At 36.5% G+C, this 27,854-nt stretch overlaps 2 protein-coding genes and 1 long non-coding RNA gene across 3 annotated transcripts; all 3 read left to right on the top strand.

Moving 5' to 3' along the window:
* Window positions 1–4,659: 4,659 nt before the first annotated feature.
* On the top strand, window positions 4,660–7,969 carry LOC103939374 (1-aminocyclopropane-1-carboxylate oxidase homolog 1). Its single transcript, XM_009349456.3, has 4 exons — window positions 4,660–4,813; window positions 6,213–6,745; window positions 6,969–7,290; window positions 7,516–7,969. The coding sequence occupies exons 2-4, from the start codon at window positions 6,222–6,224 to the stop codon at window positions 7,768–7,770; spliced, it is 1,101 nt and encodes a 366-aa protein (XP_009347731.3). The 5' UTR covers window positions 4,660–4,813; window positions 6,213–6,221; the 3' UTR covers window positions 7,771–7,969.
* An 8,259-nt stretch (window positions 7,970–16,228) lies between these two features.
* On the top strand, window positions 16,229–20,150 carry LOC103939373 (1-aminocyclopropane-1-carboxylate oxidase homolog 1). The gene is made up of 3 exons (XM_009349455.3): window positions 16,229–17,081; window positions 17,516–17,837; window positions 19,789–20,150. Exons 1-3 carry the CDS (start codon window positions 16,513–16,515, stop codon window positions 20,044–20,046), a joined length of 1,149 nt encoding a protein of 382 aa, XP_009347730.2. The 5' UTR covers window positions 16,229–16,512; the 3' UTR covers window positions 20,047–20,150.
* A 360-nt stretch (window positions 20,151–20,510) lies between these two features.
* On the top strand, window positions 20,511–22,514 carry LOC125477357. The gene is made up of 2 exons (XR_007258472.1): window positions 20,511–21,049; window positions 22,060–22,514. It is a non-coding gene; the product is annotated as an uncharacterized LOC125477357 (long non-coding RNA).
* Window positions 22,515–27,854: the final 5,340 nt, after the last annotated feature.

Below are 27,854 nucleotides of genomic sequence, written 5' to 3'. Positions count from 1 at the left end.
TAATTAAATAAATTAACTAATTAGTTTTCTAATTAATTGTAAGATATTATTTTGACATAATACCTTGCAATTACACCCAAAAATCACCATAAGTGCCCGGACCCTTTTTCTCCAAATAGGGGCCAACCACATCCCTATAAATAGTTCCCATTTCTCCCAAAAACCTAATTCCAACTCTCTAATCACTTTTCCCTCAAATTCTAACTTTGACATCAGAGGTTCTTCGGGCAAAGCCCCCCTCCAATTCATCGTGGGCGTATAAGGCTCTTAACCTTAACCTAATGTTTTAATTGTTTTGCAGGTGCATTTTCATCTAAAAAGAAGAAGGCGGAAATTTGCATCTACACTTATAGTCCTTGGAAGAGTTTTTGGGAATATTGTGTTTAAGAATGGAAAAAAACAGAATAAACTTGGTAATCAAAAATAAAATAATCAAGACAATTAACACCATAAATTAACATGAGTCTGCTATCTTATGCCGTCTGTGACGGAGCAACAATGATCTTCTCTTTATCAATAATTAGTAAGAAGGATAATCTTGCCAAGTCACTAGATTTAAAACTTGACAAAAAACTTGAAAAACAAGAACAAGAAATATTTGTCTCTTTTCTTTTCTCTCATACACACTTTGCCCATCTCTCACTCTAACTCCTTGAGTGGTATACAACTTATTCTTTGCCTCCAATTTAAAACTAGTAGAATAGCCCCTTTATATAGACATAATAAAGGTCTTCTTCATTAAGGATTTCTAATCCTAATTGGAATCCAGTTATGAATCATTCTCCAATTGAGAAACCAACCCCAATTGGGAAAACAACTTAAATTGGTAAACAAACTTCAATTTGGTAAACGACTCCAATTGGGAAAACAACTCCAAATGGGAAACCATCTCCAATTGGGAAAGCCACTCCAATTGAAAAACAACTTCAATTGGGAAAATAGTTTAATCATCTAAGACTATATTCCAATAGCCTTAGGACAACTTATCATGGGCTGGAAAACCCCAACTTTTGGCTTTATAGAACCAAGATTCAGATTATAACCAACTACAACATAAATTGTATTTGAGTAGAATAAAATTAATAAGATAATACACACAACATTTATTACAAGGTTGGGCAAAATCCTACCTATATCCCTAGAGATATTGCTTTTCAAAATAAGAATAATCACAATTACATGATATACCCGTCTTCAACAACCTTACGATTTTTCCCTACAACCAGCTTACATTTCTATTTATTAGAAGTCCCCGAGTTGGCATGCTACAAGGAAATGGACGGCAAAGTTTTCGCATCGCAACGAAAACATCCAGCCAATCAACATTGGCACCAATAACTAATTTAAGCTCAAATTGGTTTTCATTTCCCAGCACCATTAAATACCTTGTTGTGCCTAGCCTATGAAAACAATTTACATAACACGAATACATTGTCATTTGGCATTCTGCACCAATAAAACAAGATGTGGACGAAAATTTACACGTCTTTGTTTGTTATTTAATAAACCATAATCTTAAAGATGTCATTGTGTCGATTTATCCATAACATGTAAGTCATTCTCCTAATCTACATTGTTTCTTGGTTGTGTTAGGTACCTTAAGAAGGGATGTAAAGTAGGTTTCCTCGTTGTTGTATATTATTCAACAAACTACTGTTGTATGCTGATGAGTGTAGCTAGTTTTGGCGGAGGACGTAGATACGCTAGATAGGAGTGAACAGTCAATAATAAGAAGAAGCGATGGTGGAAATGCTTTTAAATAGGTTGATTCACATTGAAGGAGAGCAATGAGAAATAAAAAACATGCGAATAAGGAAGAAAGAGAGAACTTCAAAGAAATTTAGAGTTCGTGCATTAGAAAGGACGTTCTGAAGTTTTAAGGTTTGATTTATCGAAGCTTACATTTGGCATCTTCATATAATATATATGGACAAATTACACCCAATAGCCTACGTAGTTTATTTAGATTTTCTCTTTCACGCATGCATTTGTTTTTTTACGGCATTTTCATTATTGTAATTTTATTCTGTTTTCACTTTAGGTCAAGTAATAGTTAACCCTTTCGTAAAAATTGTACTTTTACAACATGTTTGTACTATCTTTATAATAGAAATAAGATCTACCATCATATGTGAAAATCTATAACCTTTCATTTTGGGATCTTTAATGATCAGTGGTGAAGCTACAAAAAGACAAGGAGGGACGGCCACCCCTGCACTTGCCAAAAATCAAGCCCATAACTGGTGGTTCCGCCCCTCTGATCCCGTCGGAAGTAATGGCTGCTCATGGAGCTGTCTGGTGTTCTGGGTTTCTGCCGCTGCTGTGCAGCAGTGTTCTAATTTTTGTTTTTTTGGCTGAAAAGACCCTAAATAAAACGACGTCAGTTCATATAGTGATAAACAAATTTAAAATAGTCCTCAAGTAAAAGATGCCGTCCATTTAGTTGGTTGTTGAAAAAAAAAATTAATTAAAGGGCTAGCCACTGATTCCCCGTTACCTCCGTCTTCACAGCATTCAGGCATATACGATTCACCTGCAGTTGCAGGCTGCAAAACCTTTGTTCTGCCATTGGAGAGGGCGACAATCAACAACAAAGGCTGCAAGAGTCTCTCTTGCGCCGCCGCCGTCCACCCATTTGAACACCATGCGCTGTCCCTTATTTTCGTTTGCATAATTTAAATTAATTGATGATGTGAGATCTATGTGAGATGGGTTTTGTATGATTTAGTGTGAATTTATCTGGGTTTAGTGCTAATTGTGGTTTCCAGGTTGAATTTGTTCTCTCTAGTTTGAACGGGGCATTTTGTTGTTTTGAGTAAGTTTGGATGGAACTGGAGCTAATTCGGTATTTTTTAAAATAAAATAAAAAAATAAAAAAAACAAACAAAGAGCTAATTCGGTATTCTAGTTTGAATTATGAGGTGACATTCATTCTGTTTTGTTTTAGGATTTTTATCCATCTGTGCCTCCTTGTTGCAGGTTCTTCTCCTATGCTTCATCTTGTGCGCCATTAGGATTTAACATTAGGGATGTCATATTGATTAAAATCCTCTGTTTATGTTACATATGTCCAGGAAGTTATTATCTGAGTCAATATAAATATAAGATTACTTTACAATTTGATCAGTTAACGAAAACTGTACAATGAAATACTACTTACAAAAATGGCCAGTAGTTTCTATTCTACAGTTTGGCAATGGATTTTAGTGGATTTATAGTTTGTCAATGGATTTGTAGGCAATTACGTGTAGTGTGTAATACGACTAACTTGATAAATTATGAACGATGTTAATATTGTCTACTAACTTAAAGGATTTCATTGTCTAAATTTTTTTGAAATCTTTTACCCTTTTAAATTTCGTCCATTCCTTAACAATTTCTGGTTTTGCCACTGTTTGTAATGGTTTAGATGTTTATAAAGTTGAAGAAACTGAGGTGGAAATAAGTATTGAATGCTAATAATTACGATTTCTCTCAATTTAAAGCTCTATTAATTACATGGTTGGGAAAATTTAAGGGTTTAAAATTTTCAAAACACTTGTTTTGGGTTAACCGGTGAAGCAGAATGAAAATATGAAATAGGATTATGGAAATGAAAGAGTTTGAAATTATTACTATAATTTAAGGAATGAGTAGTTTCAAATTCGCGATGTATGAGTGAAAATCCAATAGGATAATGCTAGGGAGAGTAAATGTATTCCTATTGGTGACACATTATTTAATTTGTAAATTTTACTTACAAATTTAATTTTTCTAGCATTATCCATTTCAATATTGTATTCTCTAGCTAGGATATCAGACCACACGGTAAAAATTATAATACTCAATCTACCCTTTCCATATTAACGAAAGTGAAGGACATTCTATATATACTAAAAGCAGTTGGAAAAGCGCTGTTTATTAACAGTGTTGTTTCGGTTTTGCCCCTGATTTAACACCTACTTTTTTGGCATATTGAAGATGCTACATGAAATGTCGTTTTTACCCTTTTCCTTCATCTTTTTTCTTCTCGCGTGTTGCTCGGCTTGGCCGTCTTGCCCTTTTGATTCTAGGTATTTGTTTCCTTTTTCTCTCCCGACTTCCCCTCAGCATACTTCCCTGCTATTCCTGTCGCCATCTCACCTTCGAAACAGAATAAAAAATTATAAATAAATTAGATTGCATGCACAAAATAATTGTTAAAAATTTTAAAAAGCCCACCTGTCTTGGCCTTTTGGTTATTTTATTTTTTGGTTTTGCTCCTTTTTTTACCTTCCACGTAGGGCCTCCAATGATTTGTGGCAAACAACATATTAAAAAATTATAAAAAAAGTAGATCATGGGCAAAACAATTATTAAAAATTTCTTCTCCTGACTCTCCTCCCATGGTTCCCTGCATCCCTATCATGTCATGTCATGATTGCCTTTGGTAGGTGAGGATTGATTGTGCCTGTCATGTCACCTGTTGCATGGTAGGTGAGCATTGATTGTGCCACGTGTTGGTGATCGTGTTGTATACTTTTTATGGTTTATATTGGTTCCCGGATCCTTTTCTGTTTCAGCCTACTTCCCTTTATGTTTCCTCATTTGTGCAATGAAAAGTCGATTATACCTTTTTGTTGGGTGCTATCTTGTTTATTTCTTGTCCTCAGAGTTTAAGTGGCTGTTTGCCAGCCAACGTGTCAGTCATCGCCACCCTGCTTTTTGAAGCCACTAGAAGGGTCTTCGATCTATATCTTCGTGTGTCTGTTCGTTTCGATTTCGATTCAATCGTCTAAAAAGACAATTTGGATTTTTTTTGGTTGTTGTCGAGGAACCAATCACGCCGTTTTAGGTGTGTTTCTTCATCCGCATCTTATTTTCTGTTTGGTTAGCAAGAATTATTTTTTTAATTGATTAGTGTAAAAGTCAAGTCTTGCCGTTTTAAATGATTAGGATTTAACATTAGCGGTGTCATATTGATTAAAATCCTTTGTTTATGTTGCATATGTCCAGGGAAGTTATTATTTGAGTCAATTCCTGGAGGTGGATAAATATAAGATTACTTTACAATTTGATCAGTTAACGAAAACTGTACAATGAAATACTACTTACAAAAATTGCAAGTAGTTTCTATTCTACAGTTTGGCAATGGATTTTAGTGGATTTAGTTTGTCAATGGATTTGTAGGCAATTACGTGTAGTGTGTAATACGACTGGCTTGATAAATTATGAACGATGTTAATATTGTCTATTAAGTGAAAGGATTTTATTGTCTAAATTTTTTTGAAATCTTTTACCCTTTTAAATTTCGTTCATCCCCTGATAATTTCTGGCTTTGTCACTGTTTGGAATGGTTTAGATGTTTATAAAGTTGAAGAAACTGAGGTGGAAATAAGTAGTGAATTCTAATAACTACGATTTCTCTCAATTTAGAGCTCTATTAATTACATGGTTGGGAAAATTTAAGGGTTTAAAATTTTCAAAACACTTGTTTTGGGTTAACCGGTGAAGCGGAATGAAAATATGAAATAGGATTATGGAAATGAGAGAGTTCGAAATTATTACTATAATTTAAGGAATGAGTAGTTTCAAATTCGTGATGAATGAGTGAAAATTCAATAAGATAATGCTAGGGAGAGTAAATATATTTCTATTGGCAATACATTATTTAGTTTGTAAGTTTTATTTACAAATTTAATTTTTTTAACATTATTCATTCTAATATTGTATTTCCTAACTAGAATATCAGACCACATGGTAAAAGTTATAATACTCAATCTGCCCTGTCCATATTAACGAAAGCAAAGGACATCAAATATCTAAACAACACAAATCCTATAAGATCCGAAGGGTGTAGATGCAAAGGATGCACTCTATAGCTTTGACTCCATTAATTCTCAGATATTCTGATATCACTACAATCTCATCAAAATTAATATTGCTTTCATCACTTTCACTTTTACATTTATGATTTATGTGCTGATTCTCATCAGCTAGATATCACCTGTGTGCATGAAAGCCAAGTGTCACTTACTTTGAAAACTCAAGAAAGTCCGTTCATGCACACTGCCACCTCATGATCTACCATCCCTAAAGCCATTTTTTTACTTATATATTTCTAGTTCCAAGACCTCACGCACACATCTTAGGCTGTTTCTGCTCCCTCTTGATAAGTGCATAGAGTCTCATCTTGTTTGATTTGTGCTTCCTATATGATTAGTGTAATTAACTTGCTTACTTGTTTTTGCAAGACAACGAAAATGGCTGGAGTGAAGGCCAACAGTAATACGGATCGGATAAGTGAATTAAAAGCATTCGACGAAACAAAAGGTGGTGTGAAGGGACTGCTTGATTCAGGCATTACAAAACTCCCATCTATTTTTCACTCCAAGCAACTGAGCGTCGATGACCGGAAGGTGGCAAGTGACGATGTCCAATTGAGTATTCCGATCATTGACCTAAAAAACATCCATATTGACTCAGTTTTGCGAGCTGAAGTAATTGAGAAAGTTCGATATGCAAGTGAGAAATGGGGTTTCTTTGCGGTGATCAATCATGGAATTTCTGATGATGTTTTGGATAGGATGATCGACGGAATGCGTAGGTTCCATGAGCAGGACGCTGAGCTGAAGAAAAAGTTGTATTCCCGTGAGAGTGGGAAGAAGGTTCTTTATTCCTCCAATTATGATTTGTACCATGCTCAAGAAGCTAATTGGAGGGATACGTTTTCCTGTTATATGGCTCCTGATCCACCAACGCCAGAAGAGATGCCTTCAGTGTGCAGGTATATATGTATTCAAATGTAGGGTAATTAAATAATCAATAATGCAATTTAGACGCATAACACTAACAGTAATCTAATAGAAGTCCGTTACGCAATGGTATGTGGTCAGCGTTGGGTGGTTAAATAAAATTACTCTTAATTGATTCTCTAAGTTTGGGATTTACAAGGTACTGTAATTTTTGTTATAAATTTCTTATAAAATTAACATAAAATATTATTGCAGAGAAATAGTGATAGAGTACTCGGAGAAAGTGATGAAATTGGCACATACTTTGTTTGAGTTGTTTTCTGAGGCTCTTGGGCTTAATCCAAACAAACTGAAAGACATGGGATGCGCTGAGGGGCAATTTCTTCTTGGTCACTACTACCCAGCATGCCCTGAACCAAAAATAACTTTGGGCACTAGCAAGCACACTGATGGCACCTTCATCTCCGTACTTTTACAAGACCAAATTGGTGGCCTCCAAGTTTTATATGATAATCAATGGGTTAATGTTCCTCCAAAGAAAGGAGCTCTAGTTATCAACATCGGAGACCTTCTGCAGGCAAGAATTCATTGATTAATTAGCCCTACTTATCATTGTATTATCTATCAAATTTAAAGTCCAAATGACAACCTTTACGCTAAATTACTCGTAATAAGTACACCTGGGTGTAGCCAAGTGGGCTAAAGGGAATCGGTCCTCTGCACCAAAGTTTGAATCTTCCTTCCCACAATTCAAATTAGATTTAATTAGAATACTAATAACTTTATGCTGTTTTTTGTGCAGCTCATCACGAATGGCAGATTCATTAGTGTCTATCACAGAGTTATAGCGCAGAAGGTGGGACCAAGAATTTCAGTGCCAATCTTTTTCAGGCCATATGTTCAGGGAGGAAAATCATATGCTTATGGACCAATCAAGGAGTTGTTATCTGACGAAAATCCACAAATCTACAAAGAAGTTGATTTCAAAGATTATCTGAATCACTACCTCACGAAAGGGATAGATTTTGTCTCCCCCTTAGTGAAATTCAAGCTGTGAAGAAATTTATGCCCATTAAGTTCTCATGTGTTAATGAATAAGCCTGTTAGTCATGCTGAACTTGAGTAGTCATAAGAATAGCTATTCAATCATCTGTATGCCGAAATAAAGCAGAGAACTCTGTTAATCTGTTATTTAAATTTGTGTTCAGCAAATATTCGGGCAATTGAATAATTAAATATATTGTGATTGTGAAATATTGCTTATCTTTCATGTGAAAGAGTCGTAGGGTGATTTTTTTTTTTTTTTCACTTTAATTCTTGAACAAGATTGAAAATTAATAAAAATTCATTTTTAAATTATCTATTGTTGTGGCCTATATTTAACTGAGGGGTGCGGCATGTGATGGGTGCATATTTTCATATATTTTTATCATATACTTCCTTCGGATTTTGTATATATGAATGGGTTAAATGCACTAAATTCTATTGTTTTATTTTTAGGCATTCAATATAAGAGTTACGTGAAAAAAAAGTGGAAAATGAGCTTTTTAGGTGTCTAAAGCAATTCTAGTGGAGCAAGAGGCTAATTAATTACACCAAGACATATGCATTAAAACAAGAAGATGAAACCAAGCAGTTTTGGAATCAAATAGACATGGGAGTGCTATTTAATAGATTTAAGAACAGACATAATTATTTGTTTTTATTATTTTCGTTATTTTCTTTTTATTTAATAAGGACTTAAAGTCCATTAGGGATAGGATTTTAGTAGGGTTTTAATTGTTATATTTCTTTCTTGGACTTTCTTTTGCCGTGGGTTTTATAAGGGGGGAGAAAGCCATCCAGAAAAAAAAAACACAATTCATATTCAAAAGGGGGGCAGCGGCAAGGAAGGGAAAAGGGAAGAATTTTCTAGTTTTATTTTTTTTTCTTTGCTAGGGCTACGATGTAGCCCGATCATGAATGCTTAATTGCCTTGTGGCATTGTTGTTATTGAGTTTTTCTTCCTTATTGAGTATCTTTTAATAATCGTAATGCGCTTAATTTTTATTTAGATGCTTGATCACCATCTAGGTTTAAATTAGGTTGATTTGATGCAAGTTAGAGTAGATGTCATACTTAACTTGGGTTTAGCTTCTTGCAATTGATACCATAAACACCTATTTGTAGATGCCATACAATTAGGGTTTGTGTGATTTTCCAACGATTTCTATAGAGCTTAATAGGTTCTTACTTGTTTAAATCCATCTAGATGCCATAGAGGGTTAACATGTAAGGATACTTTTGATGTAACCAGATGTCATGGCCGTCGAATAATTTAGGGAAAATCGATCATCAATATTGGGGAACTACTTGAGCATAACATATTAAGGGAATTAAGTAGGATTGGTTACGGTGAATTCAAATGCCCTAGGTTTTATTTTCTTATATTTTAATCTTATTAATTTATGCATTTTATTTTTAAAGTTGTATTTTATTTCAGTTTAATTTCTAAGTTTCATATCTTTTCCATTATGATTTGTTTCAATTTAATTAGTAAGACTTTGAGAATCAATTCGATCTCTGTGGGATGATATCCATGCTTATATGCTATACAATCATTTGATTCGTATACTTGTGAGCACTAAAATTCGAGACTTAATGGGTTTAATTTTGGTTATCTAATTTACGCAACAAGTTTCTGTGTGATGCAAGTGACTATGCCGTGGGAGCAGTTTTGGAACAGCGAAAGGACAAATTACCTCATGTTATTTACTATGCTAGTCGCATGCTAAATGATGCCCAGTTGAACTATTCAACCACTTAAAAAGAGTTGTTAGCTGTAGTATTTGCGCTTGACAAGTTTCGGTCCTATCTTATTTGTTCAAAGGTTATTGTGTACACTGACCACGCTGCCTTGAAATATCTTTTATCCAAAAAAGACGCAAAGCCGAGACTGATTAGATGGGTACTTCTTCTCCAAGAATTTGATCTCAAGATTCGAGATGAGAAGGGGTCCGAAAATGTGGTGGCAGACCATCTATCTAGGATAGTTCGAGAAGAAGATGTTGATCTCGTTGTGCCATTCACTGAGACTTTTCCTGATGAACAATTGTTTGCTGCTCAACATGGTGCAGTCCCTTGGTTTGCTGACTTTGCAAATTACTTGGCAAGTGGGGTGGTTCCAAAGGATTTGAATTTTCAACAAAGGAAGAAATTCTTCTCTCTAGTGAAGCATTATTTTTGGGATGATCCCTATTTGTATAAGCATTGCCCAGATCAAATCATTCGCAGGTGTGTTCCCCGAGATGAGCAGTAAAGTATTTTGAACCATTGCCATACATATGCTTGTGGAGGGCATTTTGGAGCAACAAAGACATCAGCCAAAGTTCTGCAATCTGGATTCTTTTGGCCAACCTTGTTCAAGGATTCTCATGCATTTGTTGTTGCTTGTGATCGATGTCAAAGGCTTGGTAATATCTCTCATAGAAATGAGATGTCGTTGAATAACATTTTGATAGTTGATCTTTTTGATGTATGGGGCATAGACTTTATGGGGCCTTTTCCTTCATCATATAAGCACAAATATATTCTGGTGGCTATCGACTATGTTTCTAAGTGGGTGGAAGCCATTGCCACACCAACTAATGATGCTAGAATTGTTCTACGGTTTCTCAAGGCTAACATTTTCACTCGGTTTGGAACACCAAGAGCGATTATAAGTGATGGAGGTTCTCATTTTTGTAATAAACAGTTTAAAGCTCTTTTGGCCAAGTATAATATCACTCATATGGTCGCTACGCCATACCATCCTCAAACTAGTGGCCAAGTCGAGGTGTCAAATAGAGAGATTAAGCGAATTCTGGAGAAGACGGTGAATGCATCACGTAAAGATTGGTCTCTTTGTTTAGATGATCCGCTATGGGCGTATAGAATTACAAAACGCCTATTGGGATGTCTCCATACAGATTGGTTTTCGGGAAAGCTTATCACTTGCCAGTTGAACTCGAGCACAAGGCTTATTGTGCAATCAAGAAGCTTAATTTCGATTTTCAAGCAGCTGGACAGAAAAGGCTTTTGCTATTAGATGAGCTTGAGGAGTTGAGAAACGAGGCTTATGAGAATGCTTAAATTTACAAGGAAAGAACCAAGCGTTGGCATGATAAAAACATCCTGCGAAAAGAGTTCTATGTGACATCCCGTCCCGAAACTAACGAAACGCATAGGTGAAATGACCCTTTTACCCCTAGTTTGTTTTGTTATGTTGTTTGGTTGTTTGTGTGGTGTTGGCAAGTGTTGGGCCACACACACACACACACTGTCTCACTCTCCCTCTCCCTCTATTATTTTCTCTGTCTCTCTCTCTCTTTCCCAAGTCCTCGTTCCTCCTTCTTCTTCCTTCAAACGTACGGTCACGCACCAAGAACCATCAACTGTGACAGATCGAGGAAACCAAGGGTATAGTCGTGATCGTGAGGTCGAGGGGAACACAATCATAGCATTTCCAGGTGAGAAACCAGTCGTTTTCACGTCGATTTCGTAAGCTCCGATTTGAGCACTATTCATGCAAACTTATTCTAGCATGTTTTTGGACTTTTGAAGCTCTTAGATGTCCTTGTGAGGTTCCTAGGAGCTTGGGAGTACATCGTTGGACGAGATTGGACGTAGGGATAGCCTGGTTCGAGTCGGCCGGTCATGGAGTTTTTGGACAGGTGAATTCTCGTAGATTTTAGCCTTTAAAACTTGGTTAGACGTGTTCTACTAGTTTAGGGCTTCATTTTGGTTTAAAAATCTTGAAAAATGGTGGAAAAACGAGCGAGAAATCATCGATTGCAGGTTTCCCAGTTTCCGGCGGCGGCGACGGCACCGGAGACTGATCGGAGAAGGAGACGGAATATTCCGTCAATTCTGACGGAATATTCCTGACGCCATTAACGGAATCTGTCAAATTTGACGGAATATTCCTAACGACGTCAGTTGACGCCGTCAGTGTGCCAGGCACGTGCCTGCACGTGGCCGGCCAGTGTGGCCGTGCCTTGGCCGGCGCGTGGGGGCGCGTGCGGCGGTGAAATTTTTTTCTAAAAATTCTGGTGTGTTCCTGAGGTTGTGTAGAGCACGTTGGTATATTCAATTGTCCATTTTGAGCAATGTATGAGAAGTTATTTTGAACGGATGGTTATGTGCTTTAAAATTAACGTTTTTATAGTATTTTCGCATATAGGTGACACGTATCCCGAGGACGAGCGTGCTCACGCGAGGCAGGGGGACTATAACCCTTCCACGTACCAGTGAGTGGGCTTTTGTTTTCTGTATATACCTATATACTTATAATTCCTAGAAATTTTATATAAATGCTTAATCGTTATATGCCATTCCTTCTATATATTAGTGGTGGTTATGCATAACTAGTCGCATATACGTTTATTTATACATTCAATTACATGTGTATATATGGATATGATGGTGCTGTGGAGGCACAGGTAAGTGCCAGGTAAGCGTTATCTAACAATTGCATTAAATAGTGGTTAGAGATGATTAGAGAGCTCATAACCTGCACCCCCGGTGTTAGTGCTTCCGCCCAAAGTAGGGCACAGTCCTTCACGTGTCGTTCACCTCCCGCACCATACACTCAGCTTGGATCCAAGTTAGGTGCACAGTCCTGTCGTACAGACCACTTTAGGTGGTTTCGACTCGTAGGTGACACGCGATTATTCGCACAGTCTTCACGTGATCGTAGCACTAGAACGTTATATGTATTACACCCAGGCCTGTCGTACAGACCACTTTAGGTGGTTCCAACTCGTGGGCAGGTTTAGTTATTGAGATTGAGATTTGAGCTCTAGATGCAGCCGTACAGGTCACGTAGGGTGACTCCGGCTGCCAAATTATATGTTATTGATGTGATTTATACCTGAGCACTTGCATTTCAGGCTGAGGTTCCGATATGGCATATATTTGAGCATGATTGGCATATTTATACCTACGTACATATGTTTATTTTCTGGGAAGTATACAGGTTTTACGGCGAGGGGTTAGAATATTGTTTTTGAAATGGTTTTCGAAAAGCTTTGTTTTTGCCCCCTCACACTTTTGTTTTGCGCTCCTCCAGGTTTTAGCTAGCTAGCAGGTTCGGTGGTTTCCCAGAGGGCTTCCCGGCGCTTCTGACAGACTCGCACTAATGTAGGGTCACTTCGGGTGCACTGTTATCGTATTATGTTAATTTGGACTGCTGTAGACTTAATGCTCTGACTTAGCGGTTCACTCGCACTAGCACTCTTTACTTTGACTATTGTATGCTAGATTTTAATTATTCGTACTTTTATATTACTATCTTTCTAGCTTCCGCACTATGCACACGGCTACGTCACTTCCACGTGACGGCCTGCACACTCTGATCTCGGTCGGGGTGTGTCATTCATTGTTGGTCAGAAGGTGTTGTTGTACAATTCTAGATTGAAGCTTTTTCCTGGAAAGCTTCGTTCACGTTGGTATGGTCCATTTCTAGTATTACAAGTCTTTCCTCCTGGGGCAGTTGAGGTGCAAAATCTGGAGACTGGGAATGCATTCAAAGTTAACGGTCAACGATTGAAACCTTATTTGGAAGTCAACTTCGATGCAATGAAGATTGACATCCCTTTATTTGATTGCGCCTGAGCAACACTATAGTCCGGCTGAAGACTATAAATTTAGTGCTTCATGGGAGGCAACCCATGCTTTTCTTATATTTTCTATTTGTTTAATTTCATATTTTTTGTTTTCTTTGTTTTGTTTTCTGTCTTCACTTATTTGCTACTCGCTGACTATTTTATGTTGGTGTAGGGACGTCTAGCTGCCACATAACAATGATTGAGACCGCGGATGTTTAAGTTTGGGGGTGGCTATTGCATTGAACACCATGGCTGCCATGTGAAGCATAAATCAGGGGCGTTTCTCTGTTCAAGTGATATTATTCATTTATCCTTCCCTTCTTCTGTTTACGTGCTTTATTTCTAGACATTGAGGACAATGTCTCATCTAAGTTTAGGGGGTGGGAGTGAGATTTTTAAGCCCTGGTTGAAGAAATTTTGTTTAGTCTGACTGTTTCATTTGGAATAAGCATGTTGCTTTTAATTGGCTGGATCCTCCCTTTTTTTTTTTTTTTTTTTTAATTATTTACTTTTAGTTAGTATTTTTATAAAAAAAAAAAAAAATTAAAATTCTATAAAAATCAGAAACTTTGAAAAATACTTTGTTTTTTATTTCTTGTTTTTAGTTAGATTTTCGTTAGCTTCCCAACCCAATGATGAAATTGAATTGAATTTGAACTATGGTTATTGAGAAAGTCGTAAGCATGTTTTAGGTGAATCTCTTTATTCATTTTGTTAGCTTTATACACGTTCGATCATCTTTGGAAAACTGAATGCACTTTGCCTTGTTGATGTGAAACTAAAGCATGGTTTAACACTTCATATGTGAATATAGTGACTTAATGTAATCCTTGTGAGCTTTTGAGCCTATTTTGTGGTTGAACTATCATGCAGCAATCACATTATTCTTGTGCGTTTGATTTCTTACATGTATCTCTAGAACTTGCTTTATACCTCTTGATTTATTCATCAATTCATGTAATAACTTGGAAGTGATATAGGCCATCTTTGGATCGTTTGAGCCTTTCATGCCTACCTTATATGCTATGTTCATCCTTAGTAGCCCGTTGAGCCTTTAACTTAGCCATTTCTTTGTTAGACACATCTCTTTACCATGCTCCGATATTGGAGTTGAGCTCATACGCAGAAATCGATCCCTTATTGTTTTGAGAAAGTATTACATAGGTTGTGCTTTTGGGGTTTTATTTATATAGAAAAAAAAAATGGATGGAATATGTGTATTACAATGAAATGTGAATTTGAGGGATGATGTAGCCTTACAGATTTGAGTATGATTAACCAACTAACCAGAAGTAGTGTTGTTCACTTATCCGAACTGATAGTGCTCTTGAATCACCTAGTTTTATAGCTCCAGTATTGTTTACTTATCCAAAATGAAGGTGTCGGGGGTTTCCAACACAATGTTGTTTACTTGTTTGAAATGAAGATGTGTCGGCCGGTATGTTAGGATAGTTAGTGTTATTCTTAGGAATGTCAAAAAGGTTTAATGTCGAGTGAGGGTTTCACATAGAGTGTTTTTGAGTTGTTTTTTGAGTTGAAGGGCAACTTCTGTTGCAGAGCCTTCTCTGTTTATAGGTAAGGCATTCGTGGTAGAGTCCTGATGGGATTATATTTGCTCGACATCTGCTTGGATAATCCCTTTATCCTTTTGTGGTCAAAACTTCACATTCATCTAGTCTCGCCTCTTTGATTCCAACTAGGACTCTGAATCTAATCTCGTTATGAGACTCATCCATCTTTATTCAATTACGCTGGCACACTAATCCTTGGGATAATTCGTATTTATCCAAGGCTCAATTTGATCACTAGCAATTTCTATTCGCATATGACTCAACCGAGCCATCCATACTTGATTTCTTCACAGTCCTTCTTTCAAAAGGACTCAGTCAAACTGATCCTATTTACAGGCTAAAAGCCCATTGGCCTGAAGAATGCGTACTGAACTAAGGTTCATAGTTCTCGGGTCGACCTTCTCGCCCCAAATTGTTATTTCAAATTCAAACAGAAATCCTGTGTGTATGCTCTACTATGTTACAAAAGATCCAACTTGTATTTGGATATTTTAGCTTAACGCCGTATGTTTGTACCATGCCTTACTAGATACCTTAATTGTAGAAGCTTCCGAAGGGAAATAGACAAGACAAAAGTACAACTATTAGAGTGGACAAAATTAAAGAAAGCAAAGAACCGGCCATTGTATATATGACCTATGAAAAAGCAGTATTATGAAATATGATTTGATTAATCATTTCACATATCAAATAGGACAGACATGAATATGAATTTAATCATTTCAAATATCAGATAGGACAGACATGAATATGAATGGCCATTTTCATAAAGACAAGATTGTCTATCCTTTCACTTTCGGTATCCTCTCGTGCTTTTTTATTTTGTGTGGTTGTTGTTAAGCTACGTCAACATTTATATTATTTTTTTATAGAAATAATAAGACAAAAATGAATAATAATATAAAATATCAACATAATTTAACTGTAACCACACAAATAAAAAATACAAAAAGGCATCAGAAGTGAGAGGGCAAACCATCCTTATCCTTTCGATAAAGAAAAGGTTACTGAACCGGTGTGGGTTTGGGCGGCGTGGTGTGGCTGTTTATGGGCGCTGAGGGTGTGAGTTCTCTAGAAATAGTAGAGTTTTGAATTTAAAATGTTGCGAAGTGATGTGGGCTCCCCCGTATACCTTAAATTTTTGTTTTATATTTAAAATATTTTTATTTTTTAATTTACAAACTGGAAAGTTGCATCCGCATCACTATAAATATGAGTTTTATGTGTGTCATGTAATCACTTAATTTGTTAATTAACAAATTATGTAATTGATACTGTAACAAATTTGTGAGCTAATGTAAAAATTACAATACTAAAAACATAAGGAATGAATATGATATAATCCAAAATTGAAGTGGCAAAATATAATTTGAAGCAAGTAATTTAATCCATGTTAAATTGCCGGCAAGTAATTTAATCAATGTTAAAACAATGTCCCCCCGGGGACATCCGATGATCCGATAAAATCAATGTTAATAAAATAAATAAATTATTGCTTGATAAATACCCACTACGGTTGTCCAGACAGAACAAGCAATAAAGCTTTTCTCTAAGACCTAGATCTTTTTCCTTGCGTTGTACTGTGGAAAAATATTGAAGGACATGGCGGCCACAATAAACGCAGTTGGAGATGAACTTGGAATTAGGTGTACTGCAATGGGGGATAATTACGGTGACCGCAGAAGTGAGCTGAAAGCATTTGATGATACAAAAGCCGGCGTCAAGGGACTGCTCGATGCAGGCTGCACGAAAATTCCCCGTATTTTCTACTGTCCATCACGGCATGATCATGAGACGGAGGCCGCTGGGGAGAAAGCCATGCTCAGTATTCCAGTCATTGATCTCCAAGGCATACACCAAAACGATCCCGCTTCGCGTCCTCGAGTCATCGACGAAGTCAGAGTTGCGAGTGAGAAATGGGGTTTCTTTCAGGTTGTAAATCATGGGATTCCTGTTGAAGTTTTGAATCGAATGATTGATGGAGTGCGTGAGTTCCATGAGCTGGATATTGAGCTTAAGAAAGAGTTTTATTCAAGGGACTTTGCGAGGAAGGTGTTTTTTATGTCCAATCGTGATATGTACCATTCTCTGGAAGCTAACTGGAAGGATACACTTGTGTGTTATGTGGCTCCGGATCCACCCAAACCAGAAGAATTACCCTCAGTGTGCAGGTATAATTCTTGTCCTTTTAGTTTTGTACAATTAAGTGTTTTATTGAGATCATCTACTTGATTTAATTGATCATGCATCATTGCATCTATAATTTACTTTGTAAAAGGAATTTCCTATAACAAAATGTTAGTTATAGAACTCGTCCATATTTTGATTAAACTCGAGAACGGGTTGTGATTTGCTACCCACCTATTGCGATGGGGTGAATTCGTCGACATTATTATACAAAACTTATCACATCGTACAAGTATATGATATAAATGTGCAAATTTTTGCTACAATTATATATATTTGTTGGTGACACTGGTGGGAAATGAACATATATTATACTGGTACTTTTAACTATTAATTGCAATTTTAGTCTTTTATGATCATATTTACTTTCATAACTTTAATCATGATTGAACTTGATATATATGTTGGAGTTGTGCAGAGAAATTGTGAATGATTACTCAAAGCAAGTGATGGATTTGGGATTTATTTTGTTTGAGTTACTATCCGAGGCTCTTGGGCTCAACTCAAACCATCTTAAAAACATGGATTGCGCTGAGGGGCTTATTCAACTGTGTCACTACTACCCAGCATGCCCTGAACCAGACTTGACGTTGGGCACTGGCAAGCATACTGATGGCACCTTCATCACCATACTTTTACAAGACCAAACTGGTGGCCTCCAAGTTTTATATGATAATCGATGGGTTAATGTTCCTCCCAAGGAAGGTGCTCTAATTGTCAACATTGGGGACTTTCTGCAGGCAAGTTGTTATAGAAAAATTATCTTCAATTCTTACTTTTCTATTACTTTACCATTAATGAATAGTGACAGTAGTTCAAACAAATATCCAAACATCAACTGAGAAAAAATCAACACCCTCAAAGGTGTTTCGATTTTTCACATAATCCCCTTGAGGTTTTGGAATTACATTAAGGTTTCAAATTGTTTTCACAGAAACCCTTCCGTTAAAATTTTCATCTCAAAATTGATGGTGAAAAAAATCTTTAAACTGCCTACACCCCTGCACCCCCAAAGGTCTATTTAAATTTTTGGATAAGCCCCTCAGCCTCAGATTTTATATATAGAAAACTTCATTTTAATTCTTGACAAAGATGACTTTTAGATTAAAACCATGATTTAGATCAAAATCTAATTTTAGTCCCTTGATACATTAATAACCTCATTTATTAATTACATTTTGATTTTTTAATTATTTCTCTTTTTCTTCCTAATTTTTAATGTATTAATTTATTTGATTATAATTTTCATTTTCATTTTATTATCGTAATATATTTTATTTTAATCATTTAGATAAATTAATCTTTGTTATACAAAATATTTCGATGTACTTTGTCTTTTTCATTTAGGTACATTAAATTCATTATAATACATTTCGGTACATACATATATGTACAAACATTTCGGTACATACATTTCGATACAAATATTTAGGTATATTAATTTAATATAATACATTTCGGTACACACATTTGGTTACATTAATTTAATATAATACATTTTGGTGCATATATTTCGGTACATACATTCCGGCACTAACATTTAAATACATTAGTTTAATATAATACATTTTGGTACTAACATTTAGGTACATTAATTGAGTCTTTCAAGTTTAAAGAATGTTAAATAAAATTAATAAATTAAAAACTCTTTTTTGGTCAAAAAAAAATTAAAATTTGTATATTAATAAATTTAAGTATTTAATGGGAGACAATAAATAAAATGCACATTAATTATTTTGAATTAAGGACAAATTAAGGGATTATTGACACACCCCGACCGAAATCAATGCTTGACAACCAGCACGCCTTGATTTCGATTGTTGATGGAATATTCCTAACGGCAGCTAACAGCGTCAGGTTAGTTTTAACGGAATTTTCCTTACGGCGTTAACTTTTCCGTTAGGCGTGCTAGGCACGTGGCCGCACGTGGGGGCACGTCTAGCCGTGCCTTGGTAGCCGCGTGGCTGCCAGCACGCCTTAATTTCGATCGGAGTGTGTCATTATAATCAATATGTAATCTAACACAGGTTTATTTTAAATTTCAATCTTCTTAAAGGATTAAAGTTATAAAGAAAAAAAAACCCCTTTTATATACCACCCTTTATAAAGAAGAAGAACATTATGACAATTACAAAATTTAAAAGAAATTACCCTCGTTTATTAGCATGTAAGATAAAGACATTACGAGAACTTAGAAGATTGTTTTAACTTCACGAAATTATATTTTGTTAACTTGTTTTTAACTAATGTCAAGTCATTTTGTATTTAGTGCTTAAATGAAAACATGTTAAAACCTCATGTCGAGTCTTTATGCAAATATTATAACCGTACGGAGGCACGTGGAAAAAACAAGAAACCTTAGGGTTACGTAAGAATACAGTAAACTCAAGCGGTGTTCATGTAATTATTTCTCACGAAAAATTTGTCAGTTAAAGAAACATTTTTTATGCCATAAATAATTTTAGATGAAATTTTGACAGAAGGAGTTTGTGAAAGTAATTTGAAATCTTAAAAGTGTTCGTAAAATTTCCAAAATTACTAGCTGTTATAAAATCAAAAAAAATCATAGAGGGTGTTAATATGTATAACTTATTGTCAAATTTATGAAAAGAGAAATTCGAAGAAGGCAGCTAGAGATGGACTGGTCTGGTATAATTCACTTGCCTTATAATTTTTCTTGTTTTTGTGCAGCTCATGGCAAACAACAAGTATATGAGCGTCCCCCACAGAGTAATATCCAAGAGCGTAGGCCCAAGAATTTCGGTGGCAAGCTTTTTTCGACCATATGTTGTCGCAGGGAAATCAAAAGCTTACGCACCAATCAAGGAATTGGTAACAGAAGAAAATCCCCAATTCTACCGGGAACTCGAATTGAAAGAGTATATGATGCACCACGCCTCAGAAAAAGCAAAGGGGACATGTCAGCCTTTACTACATTTCAAGATATGAATGTTGGTGTAAACATTATGACTTTTTTAAACATTTATTCTGAAATGTGAAACGTGTCCGTCCGACCTTTTAATTTCCCATATCGCATTTTCAGGTTTCTTGTATGATTGTGTCACGCTTTGTCACATTATTTTATTTGTGTTATATTAAATAAAAAATAAAATTATAACATGCATCAGGAAATATTTTAGTGGGAGTAGAACTCTAGAAGAGTGGTTTTAAAGCATTCAAATGGTGGATGACAGTTTTCTTAATAAGAAGAAACTGTTAACTATTGTAGATATATATGTTTTGTCTCTCCACTAGCAATTTATCGTTCATATTGAAAAGTTCGTCCTATTGAGAACTAAACATAATATTGTAGAGAGAAAAAGTTTTTATTAGTAAAAAGTTACTTTATTACCGACACAATATATTATAGTAGAAAAGGTTCAAATACAATACACACAAGCAAAAATGGACCTCCAAAGTAACCCATGAGCCCAAAACAAAGTTTTGAGTGAGCCCAATATAGAAAAAAAACCGAAAAACACATCGAAGATACCTGCAGACAGAACGCCTCAAACCAAGACCCCAACAGCATTCTAAAATCCAGCCAAGAAAAGCCGCCCCAGGAGTGAAGAAACAGAAGACGCGATCCTCCAACGAGCACCCTAGAAGTTGTAGTCACCATTCGAAGGAAGCCTATGGGAATAAGCAACTCACAAGCAACAATGCCAACGGGGGCACACATACAAGTGGAAGAAGGTGATACACCTTCCTGAGAGAATCGCGAAAATTCGAGAAAAAGATTAGTGGTTACAAATCTAATAGGTGGCTTCAAGGAGAAACAGGAAAGGGCATGGATGACAGAGTGGCAAAGAGAGAACAGACAGGAAATAAGAAAAGGGATGACAGGGACCCTGGTTATAGCTAGGGTGGATCTGGAAACTCTCACACAATGAAGAGAAGAACTCTCACAAAGAGATAAGAACTCTAACGAGGAGAGAAGCAGGGCCTCCAAGTAAGTTTTATTAATTGTTTCCATGAAATCAGTTCTACATATGATTATGGCATTAACTGTAGCTACTTGTATTTAATTAGTTTAGATCCTAAATGAAAACTTTTACATGTGGTATCAGAATCACCAATCAAATCTTGAACTCAATTATTTTGACTTAAAGTATACAGAGCTTGAATCGGTGCTGTTTAACTTGCAGGTATAATGCATGAATTTTTGTTCCACATTTTTTCTTCTGGGTATAAAGATTAACTTCTTCTCTCTGGTTCTCGTATGGCGGTCTTTTGTTTATCTGATTTCGTGGACTTTATCACAATAGTTGTAAAAAAAATTACGGTTTCACCATAAAACTAATTGGTAATATTAGGAATAGCCCAACTACATATAAGCATATGTAAGGTTCCTTCTGTCATCCATGTGGGGTTCATTCTCAACATGCCCCTCACGTGTGCGAATTTTCAAGCTTAACATGTTGACAACACAACTCGGGTGACGTGGAGGCTGTTGAGTTTAATACGTGGGACAACCTGCTCTAATACCATGAAGAAAGTTGAGGTTCCATAAAAAAAATCAATTGGTAATATGAGAAGTAACCCAATTACTTATAAGCACATTATTGTTGAGTCAACATTCTGATAGAAGTTTGCTCATTCTGCTCCTACAAGACCAAATCGGCGGCCTCCAACTCCTGAAAAACCAATGGGTTCATGTTACCCCAATTCATGGAGCTTTAGTTATAAATCTCGGAGATCTGTTACTTGCAAGTCAAATTTAACCAAATTGTAAATGAAATGCAGATATTATTACAGAAAATTCTTCCTTGTATGTAGTATTAAATGATACAAACATTGGATGATTTGGATTAGTTTGAATTATTGATTTTACTTGGTTCCGTGAACCCAAGTCATCCAATACTTGTGACATTTAATGCTACATAGCACCATAGCTTATTATTATGTAGTTTCTAATTAATAGCTAATCTCAAACGACAAGTTTATTGGTGTCAACCATAGGGTGTCGGCCAAAAACATAGGCCCAAGAATTTGGTGGTATGTTTTTTTAGACATCTTCCGCCGGAAAATTCCTCGAGGAGGTATGTGCCAATCAAGGAGTTGTTATCGGAAGAAATTTCCGCAGTTTAGCGGGAAACCACGGTGAAAGATTTTGTCGCATACTACTATACGAAAGGGCTCAACGGGGTCCCTGCACTGGATATCTTAAGGTATGAAGTTTGGCTGTCAATATGTATGGTCTAGTTTATTTAATGATTCAGTCTTGTGTATACTTGCTAAGATGAAAGCATGTATGGTCTAGGTTTCTGAGCAATGGTCTTATTTGTATTCTAGATTATCATTTAGATTTATTTCCTTGTATTGCTCTGTTGTTTTTGTATAAATTCCTCTAATTTGGAGAAAATAAAGTACAGGAGATTGTGAAATTTATTCTTAAATATATATTTTTATAGTGACTCCATTATCTGCCCCATGTAATTTTTTTTTCTTTCTCTTTGAGAATAACAACCAATTTCCTAGACAATCACAGGTACCAAGTGTTGGCATGAGTCAACTTTATGGTTTAGGAATGTAAATAGCATAGGATTACATGACTGATTCATTGTATATTTGGGATTCTTGTTTCCTAATTTATTGGGCCTCATGTATGATTATATATATGCCTCCTAGATAGAAGAATAATATAACAATTCAACCCTAAACAAATATACTTTTATCTTGGCATCAGAGCATGTTTCGGCCTATCTCTTCCCAAACCCTAAAACAAGTCAAAGCTAAGCCGTGCATTCTGCAAAGATTGCATAAGAAAAAACAAATCCTGGTGGTCTTAAAATTGAAGGGAGTATGGCAAGACCTTGATAAAAGATGTCCTATCAAGATGCTGTGTGTAGCTGATCTTAGAACCCGTATGGAAGAGCTTTCAAAAGACAGGGTGTATGACTTTCTTGCAGGATTAGACAATGGCTAGAGTGAATCCTAAGAAGAAACCCATTTATGGGATTGAAGAGTGCTTCAGTTTGGTTCAACGTGAAGCACAAAGAAAGAAAACTATGCTTGGGACAAGGGCCACGACAACAAGCTCTTCTATGGCAATGGTCACCAAGTCCCTACCACCATCCATGCGTCCACCGTCCACTGGAACACCACACCCAAACCGTACCCAATAAGACATCGATAATGACAAACTTCATTGCAATCACTACAAGGGAAAGCAGCACTTTGAAGACACATGTTTTGAATTACATGGGTATCCAAAATGGTAGTGGGAATTAAAAAAAAACAGTTGAAAACCAAAGGGAAGCGCATAGGGCAGGCCAAATTGGTCGAGTCTAGGGCTGGAGGGGCTGCTATGACAGCAGGCTACATAGGGTCCAATTGTAATGTTGGGAAACCTGATATTACAACAAGATATTATGAGCCTAGGCCCTACACATCAACCCACGACTTGGATGAACAAATGGGCCACAACTTAGAAGAAAAATTGCAACCTACAACAGAGGAAGATATTGACCAGATGCTCTCGTTAATTAAGCAAATTTCAAATAAGGATCCAGGTAACATTGGTACTGCACTCATAGCATCCATTAAACGAGATTTCGGCTGGATAATAAACTCCTGGGCTATTGATCACATGACATACGACAAATCATTATTTCACCACATGACTTCCCCACCAAAGGAGAATGTTATCACCGCAAATGGTGAAGTTGCTCTTGTTACAGGAGTTGGTTCAATAGACCTTACTCCATCTTTATCTTTGCACAATACACTACTTGTTCCATTATTATCAAATCATTTACTCTATGTTGGTCAGGTTACAAAACAGTTGGATTGTGTAGTACTAATGTTTCCTACTTTTTGCCTACTTTAGGATATCCAAACATAGACGATCATTGGGCGTGATACTAAGAGGAGAAGGTTATATTATATGGAGGATGTGGCTCCAAGCCGAGTCAATCAAGTGCGTAGCAGTTACAATAATAAGACCAAGACAATTTGGTTATGACATCATCGACTAGGACATGCATCTTTTGGTTATTTGAAAAAATTACTTCCGTCATTATTTAGTGGCATTTCAGAGTCTGATTTCTGCTGTAATGATTGCAATCTTGCAAAAAGTCATTGTACTTCATACCATTTGAGTTTCAATAAAAGAACAATGCCTTTTGAGTTAGTTCACTCTGATGTATGGGGTCCTTCACCAATAACTACACAACATGGTATTTGGTGGTTTGTTATCGTTGTGGATGATTGCACTCGAATGACATGGCTTTATACAATGAAACAGAAAAGTGATGTTGGTCAAATCTTCCAACAATTTTACCGTATGATTGGAAATCAATTCTTCCTCCCTATTAAAGTCCTCAGATTAGATAATAGTGGAGAATATCTTAATTCAGAAGTCTCTGAGTTTTTCACGGAGCACGGCATTGTTTATGAGACCACTTGTCCTCAAACCCCACAACAAAATGATGTGGCAGAGCGTAAGAACTAGCATATCTTGGAAACTACTCGAGCATTTCTTATTGGAGCATAGGCACCTAACACATATTGGGCAGAGGCTGTCACCTATTCCGTTTACCTCCTGAACTGAGCCTTCCCAGATTCATAATTTTCAAACCCCTTTGGTAGCCTTGACGGATCATGTCTCTCTTCTGTCCTCTCTTCAGTTATCACTTTGCATTTTTGGTTGTGTGGCATATGTGCATCTTCAAAAAAACCAACGCATTAAATTGGACCCATGTACGATTCGTTGTGTGTTTTTTGGATTTAATAGCCAACAAAAGGGATACCGATGTTATCATCCTTCTACTAGGCATTTATACGTCACCATGGATGTCACATTCTCCGAAATTGAAATGTTCTTTGCTACAGAACCAACCCACTTTACTCATCAGGGGGGATTGGTTAGTATACAAGACAAATATAGGTGGTTTGATATGCCATTGGAGCTGTCCAATGGGAGGGTTGAAATAAACCAAGAAAATAGTGAGCTTGCTAGTAATACACTTGGCAGTAGCCTAAGTGCCGACTTGACCACCAACGTAGGCCCGCTTGGTAGGAGCCCAAACACTGATTCATGCATTTACACCAAGCATGGATCCATCCATTGACTGTGGGGAACAAGATGTGAAGTCTTTGGGCAGCCCAAGTGCTGACCTATGGGCTTATTATGGAGAACATGCTAGGGAATGCAGTAGTGGATTGAGGGGAAAGCCTTTGACTTGGTCTATAAATGGGCCTGAATTGTTTGGGTCAGGAAGAAGGAAAATGGATAGCACCGAAGTAGTAGATCCATCAAATAATAACCTTCATTCTCCTCTACCAGTACTCGCTCATATCCCCGAGGATATCCAAGAGTTACGTTCTCATAATTCAAGTATTATTGAAAATCTTATGTCTTACCTTCTAGGCAAAACTGCAATAAACCACCTGATAGATTTTCTTCGGATGGAAAAGTGAGATATGCAATTGCACAGTATGCGTCAACACATCGTTTATCACTTAAGTATTAAGCGTTTGTGAATCAAATGGCTGGAGTTAAGATCCCAACCAAAGTGGAAGAAGCCCTGCAAGATTCTTGTTGGATAGAAGCCATGGAGGTTGAGATGAAGGCCTTACAAAGAAATGGAACATTGAACGTGGTACCACTGCCACATAAGAAGAGACCGGTGCGATGTAAATGGGTATTCACCATAAAGCACAAAGCAGACAGATCCATAGATAGATACAAGGCAAGATTGGTTGCTAAAGGGTACACATAGACATTTGGAGTTGATTATCAGCAAACGTTTGCTCCAGTTGCAAAAATGAATACTATTTTTCGAGTTTTTTTGTACTTAGTTGCTAACTTTGATTGGCCCTTGAAACAATTTGATTTGAAAAATGCCTTCTTACATGGAGATTTGGAAGAAGTATACATGGATTTTCCACCTAGATACGAAGTACCAAATGGAGTTGGAAAAGTGTGCAAACTTTGAAAGGCCCTCTATGGTCTCAAACAATCACCCAGAGCATGGTTTAGGAGGTTCACCCAAGTAATAAAGAGTTATGGCTACAAACAAGGGAATGCAGACTATGCACTGTTTATCAATCCCATGGGAAGTAAGGTCACTTTGTTGATAATCTATGTGGATGATATGGTAGTCACTGGCGATGATATAGAATAGATAAAAAGATTGCAAAGTTATCTTTCCTCAGAGTTTGAGATGAAGGATCTAGGGGGGCTTGAAATACTTTCTCGGAATCAAAGTTTTTGTTCTTGTGATGGTATTTACTTGTGTCAGCAAAAATATGTCCTAGATCTTTTCTCTGAAACTGGGATGTTGGCATGTAAACCAACAGAAACCCCTATCATGCAGAATCATCACCTGACAATATACCATAATCAAATTCCAACTAACAAAGAGAGGTACCAGAGGTTAGATTGATTTATTTATCACCTACGAGGCCAGATATTGTATATGCAGTTAGAATCGTAAGTCAAGTTATGCACTCTCCTAGTAAGGATCATATGGCAGCCATAATGAGTATATTGAGTTATTTGAAAGGTGCACCTGGGAAAGGATTAATTTTCAAGAAACATGGACATAGTCACTGCATGTCAGGCTACTTTACATTTGTAGTAGGAAATCTCGTAACTTGGAGAAGTAAAAAACAAAACGTGGTGGCCAAATCCATAGCCGAGGCAAAATATCGAGGTATGGCACATGGGATTTGCGAATTGTTATGGATCTAGATTCTTATAATTGAAAAAGGATTTAAGCCTCGGGAGTTTATGTTGTTCTACTGTGACAATCAAGCAGTGAGAGAGATAGCCAATAATCCAGTCCAACATGATCGTACAAAACATGGTGGAGTTGGATAGACATTTTATCAAGGAGAAGTTGGACGTTAAGTTGATTGACATTCCGTATGTGAAGTAAGAAGAATAGTTAGCTGATGTGTTAACTCATGCAATGTCGGTGAAGGTTTTTCAAGACTCACTCGACAAGTTGGGGTTAGGTGATATCTACGCACCAACTTAAGGGGGAGTGTTGGTGTGAGTCAACTTTATGGTTTAGGAATGTAATTAGAATAGGATTACATGACTGATTCATTGTATATTTAGGATTCTTGTTTCCTAATTTATAGGGCCTCATGTATGATTATATATTTATGCCTCCTAGAGAGAAGAATAATATAACAATTCAACCCTAAACAAATATACTTTTATCTCCAAGCACATGATTTGGAAATGACGAACCCCAACAACAGAGGTTCTCTGGAGTTACATAGAAGCCAAATGTATAGAAGGGATAATAAGGATTTGGCACTCGGGAATACTCATGCAACTCTTGCACTTTGGAAATTGCAGGTCGAAATTCAACAATAAAAAAAATACAGTGCAACTATGCAAGGCCTAAGATGAATGAAGTCGAGGTTCTACCATATACAATATGAGTATAGCCTAATTTTAGATAAACACATGCAAGGTTTGGTAAGCTTTTGATGTGGGACATCTCTTTGCATCCTTACATAAGAAATTAAGAACCCTACAAACATCCACAAAAATCAACCCTACAAACCTTCTAAGTTAAGGGCCAGCTACAAAGTTACAGCAACAAAATCATAACTTGGTAATCTGCTTTAGGTGCTTTTAACTCCAACATTAACTCCAGTATTCATCACTATATTAAGAGCAATATTCTCAACACTTCACAAAACCATATACCAATAATCCCTAACTTGAAAAATCAGAAAATTGTGAGGCATTCATTGTGTACTTGAGAGCTATTGTGAGTTCGTGAATTATT

The sequence above is a fragment of a genome, unplaced genomic scaffold (genome assembly GCF_019419815.1).
Source record: "Pyrus x bretschneideri cultivar Hongxiangsu unplaced genomic scaffold, Pyrus_bretschneideri_v1 Contig21, whole genome shotgun sequence".
NCBI lineage: Eukaryota > Viridiplantae > Streptophyta > Magnoliopsida > Rosales > Rosaceae > Pyrus > Pyrus x bretschneideri.
Note: the sequence above shows the minus strand (reverse complement) of the source record. Positions and strands in the feature narration are given on the sequence as shown.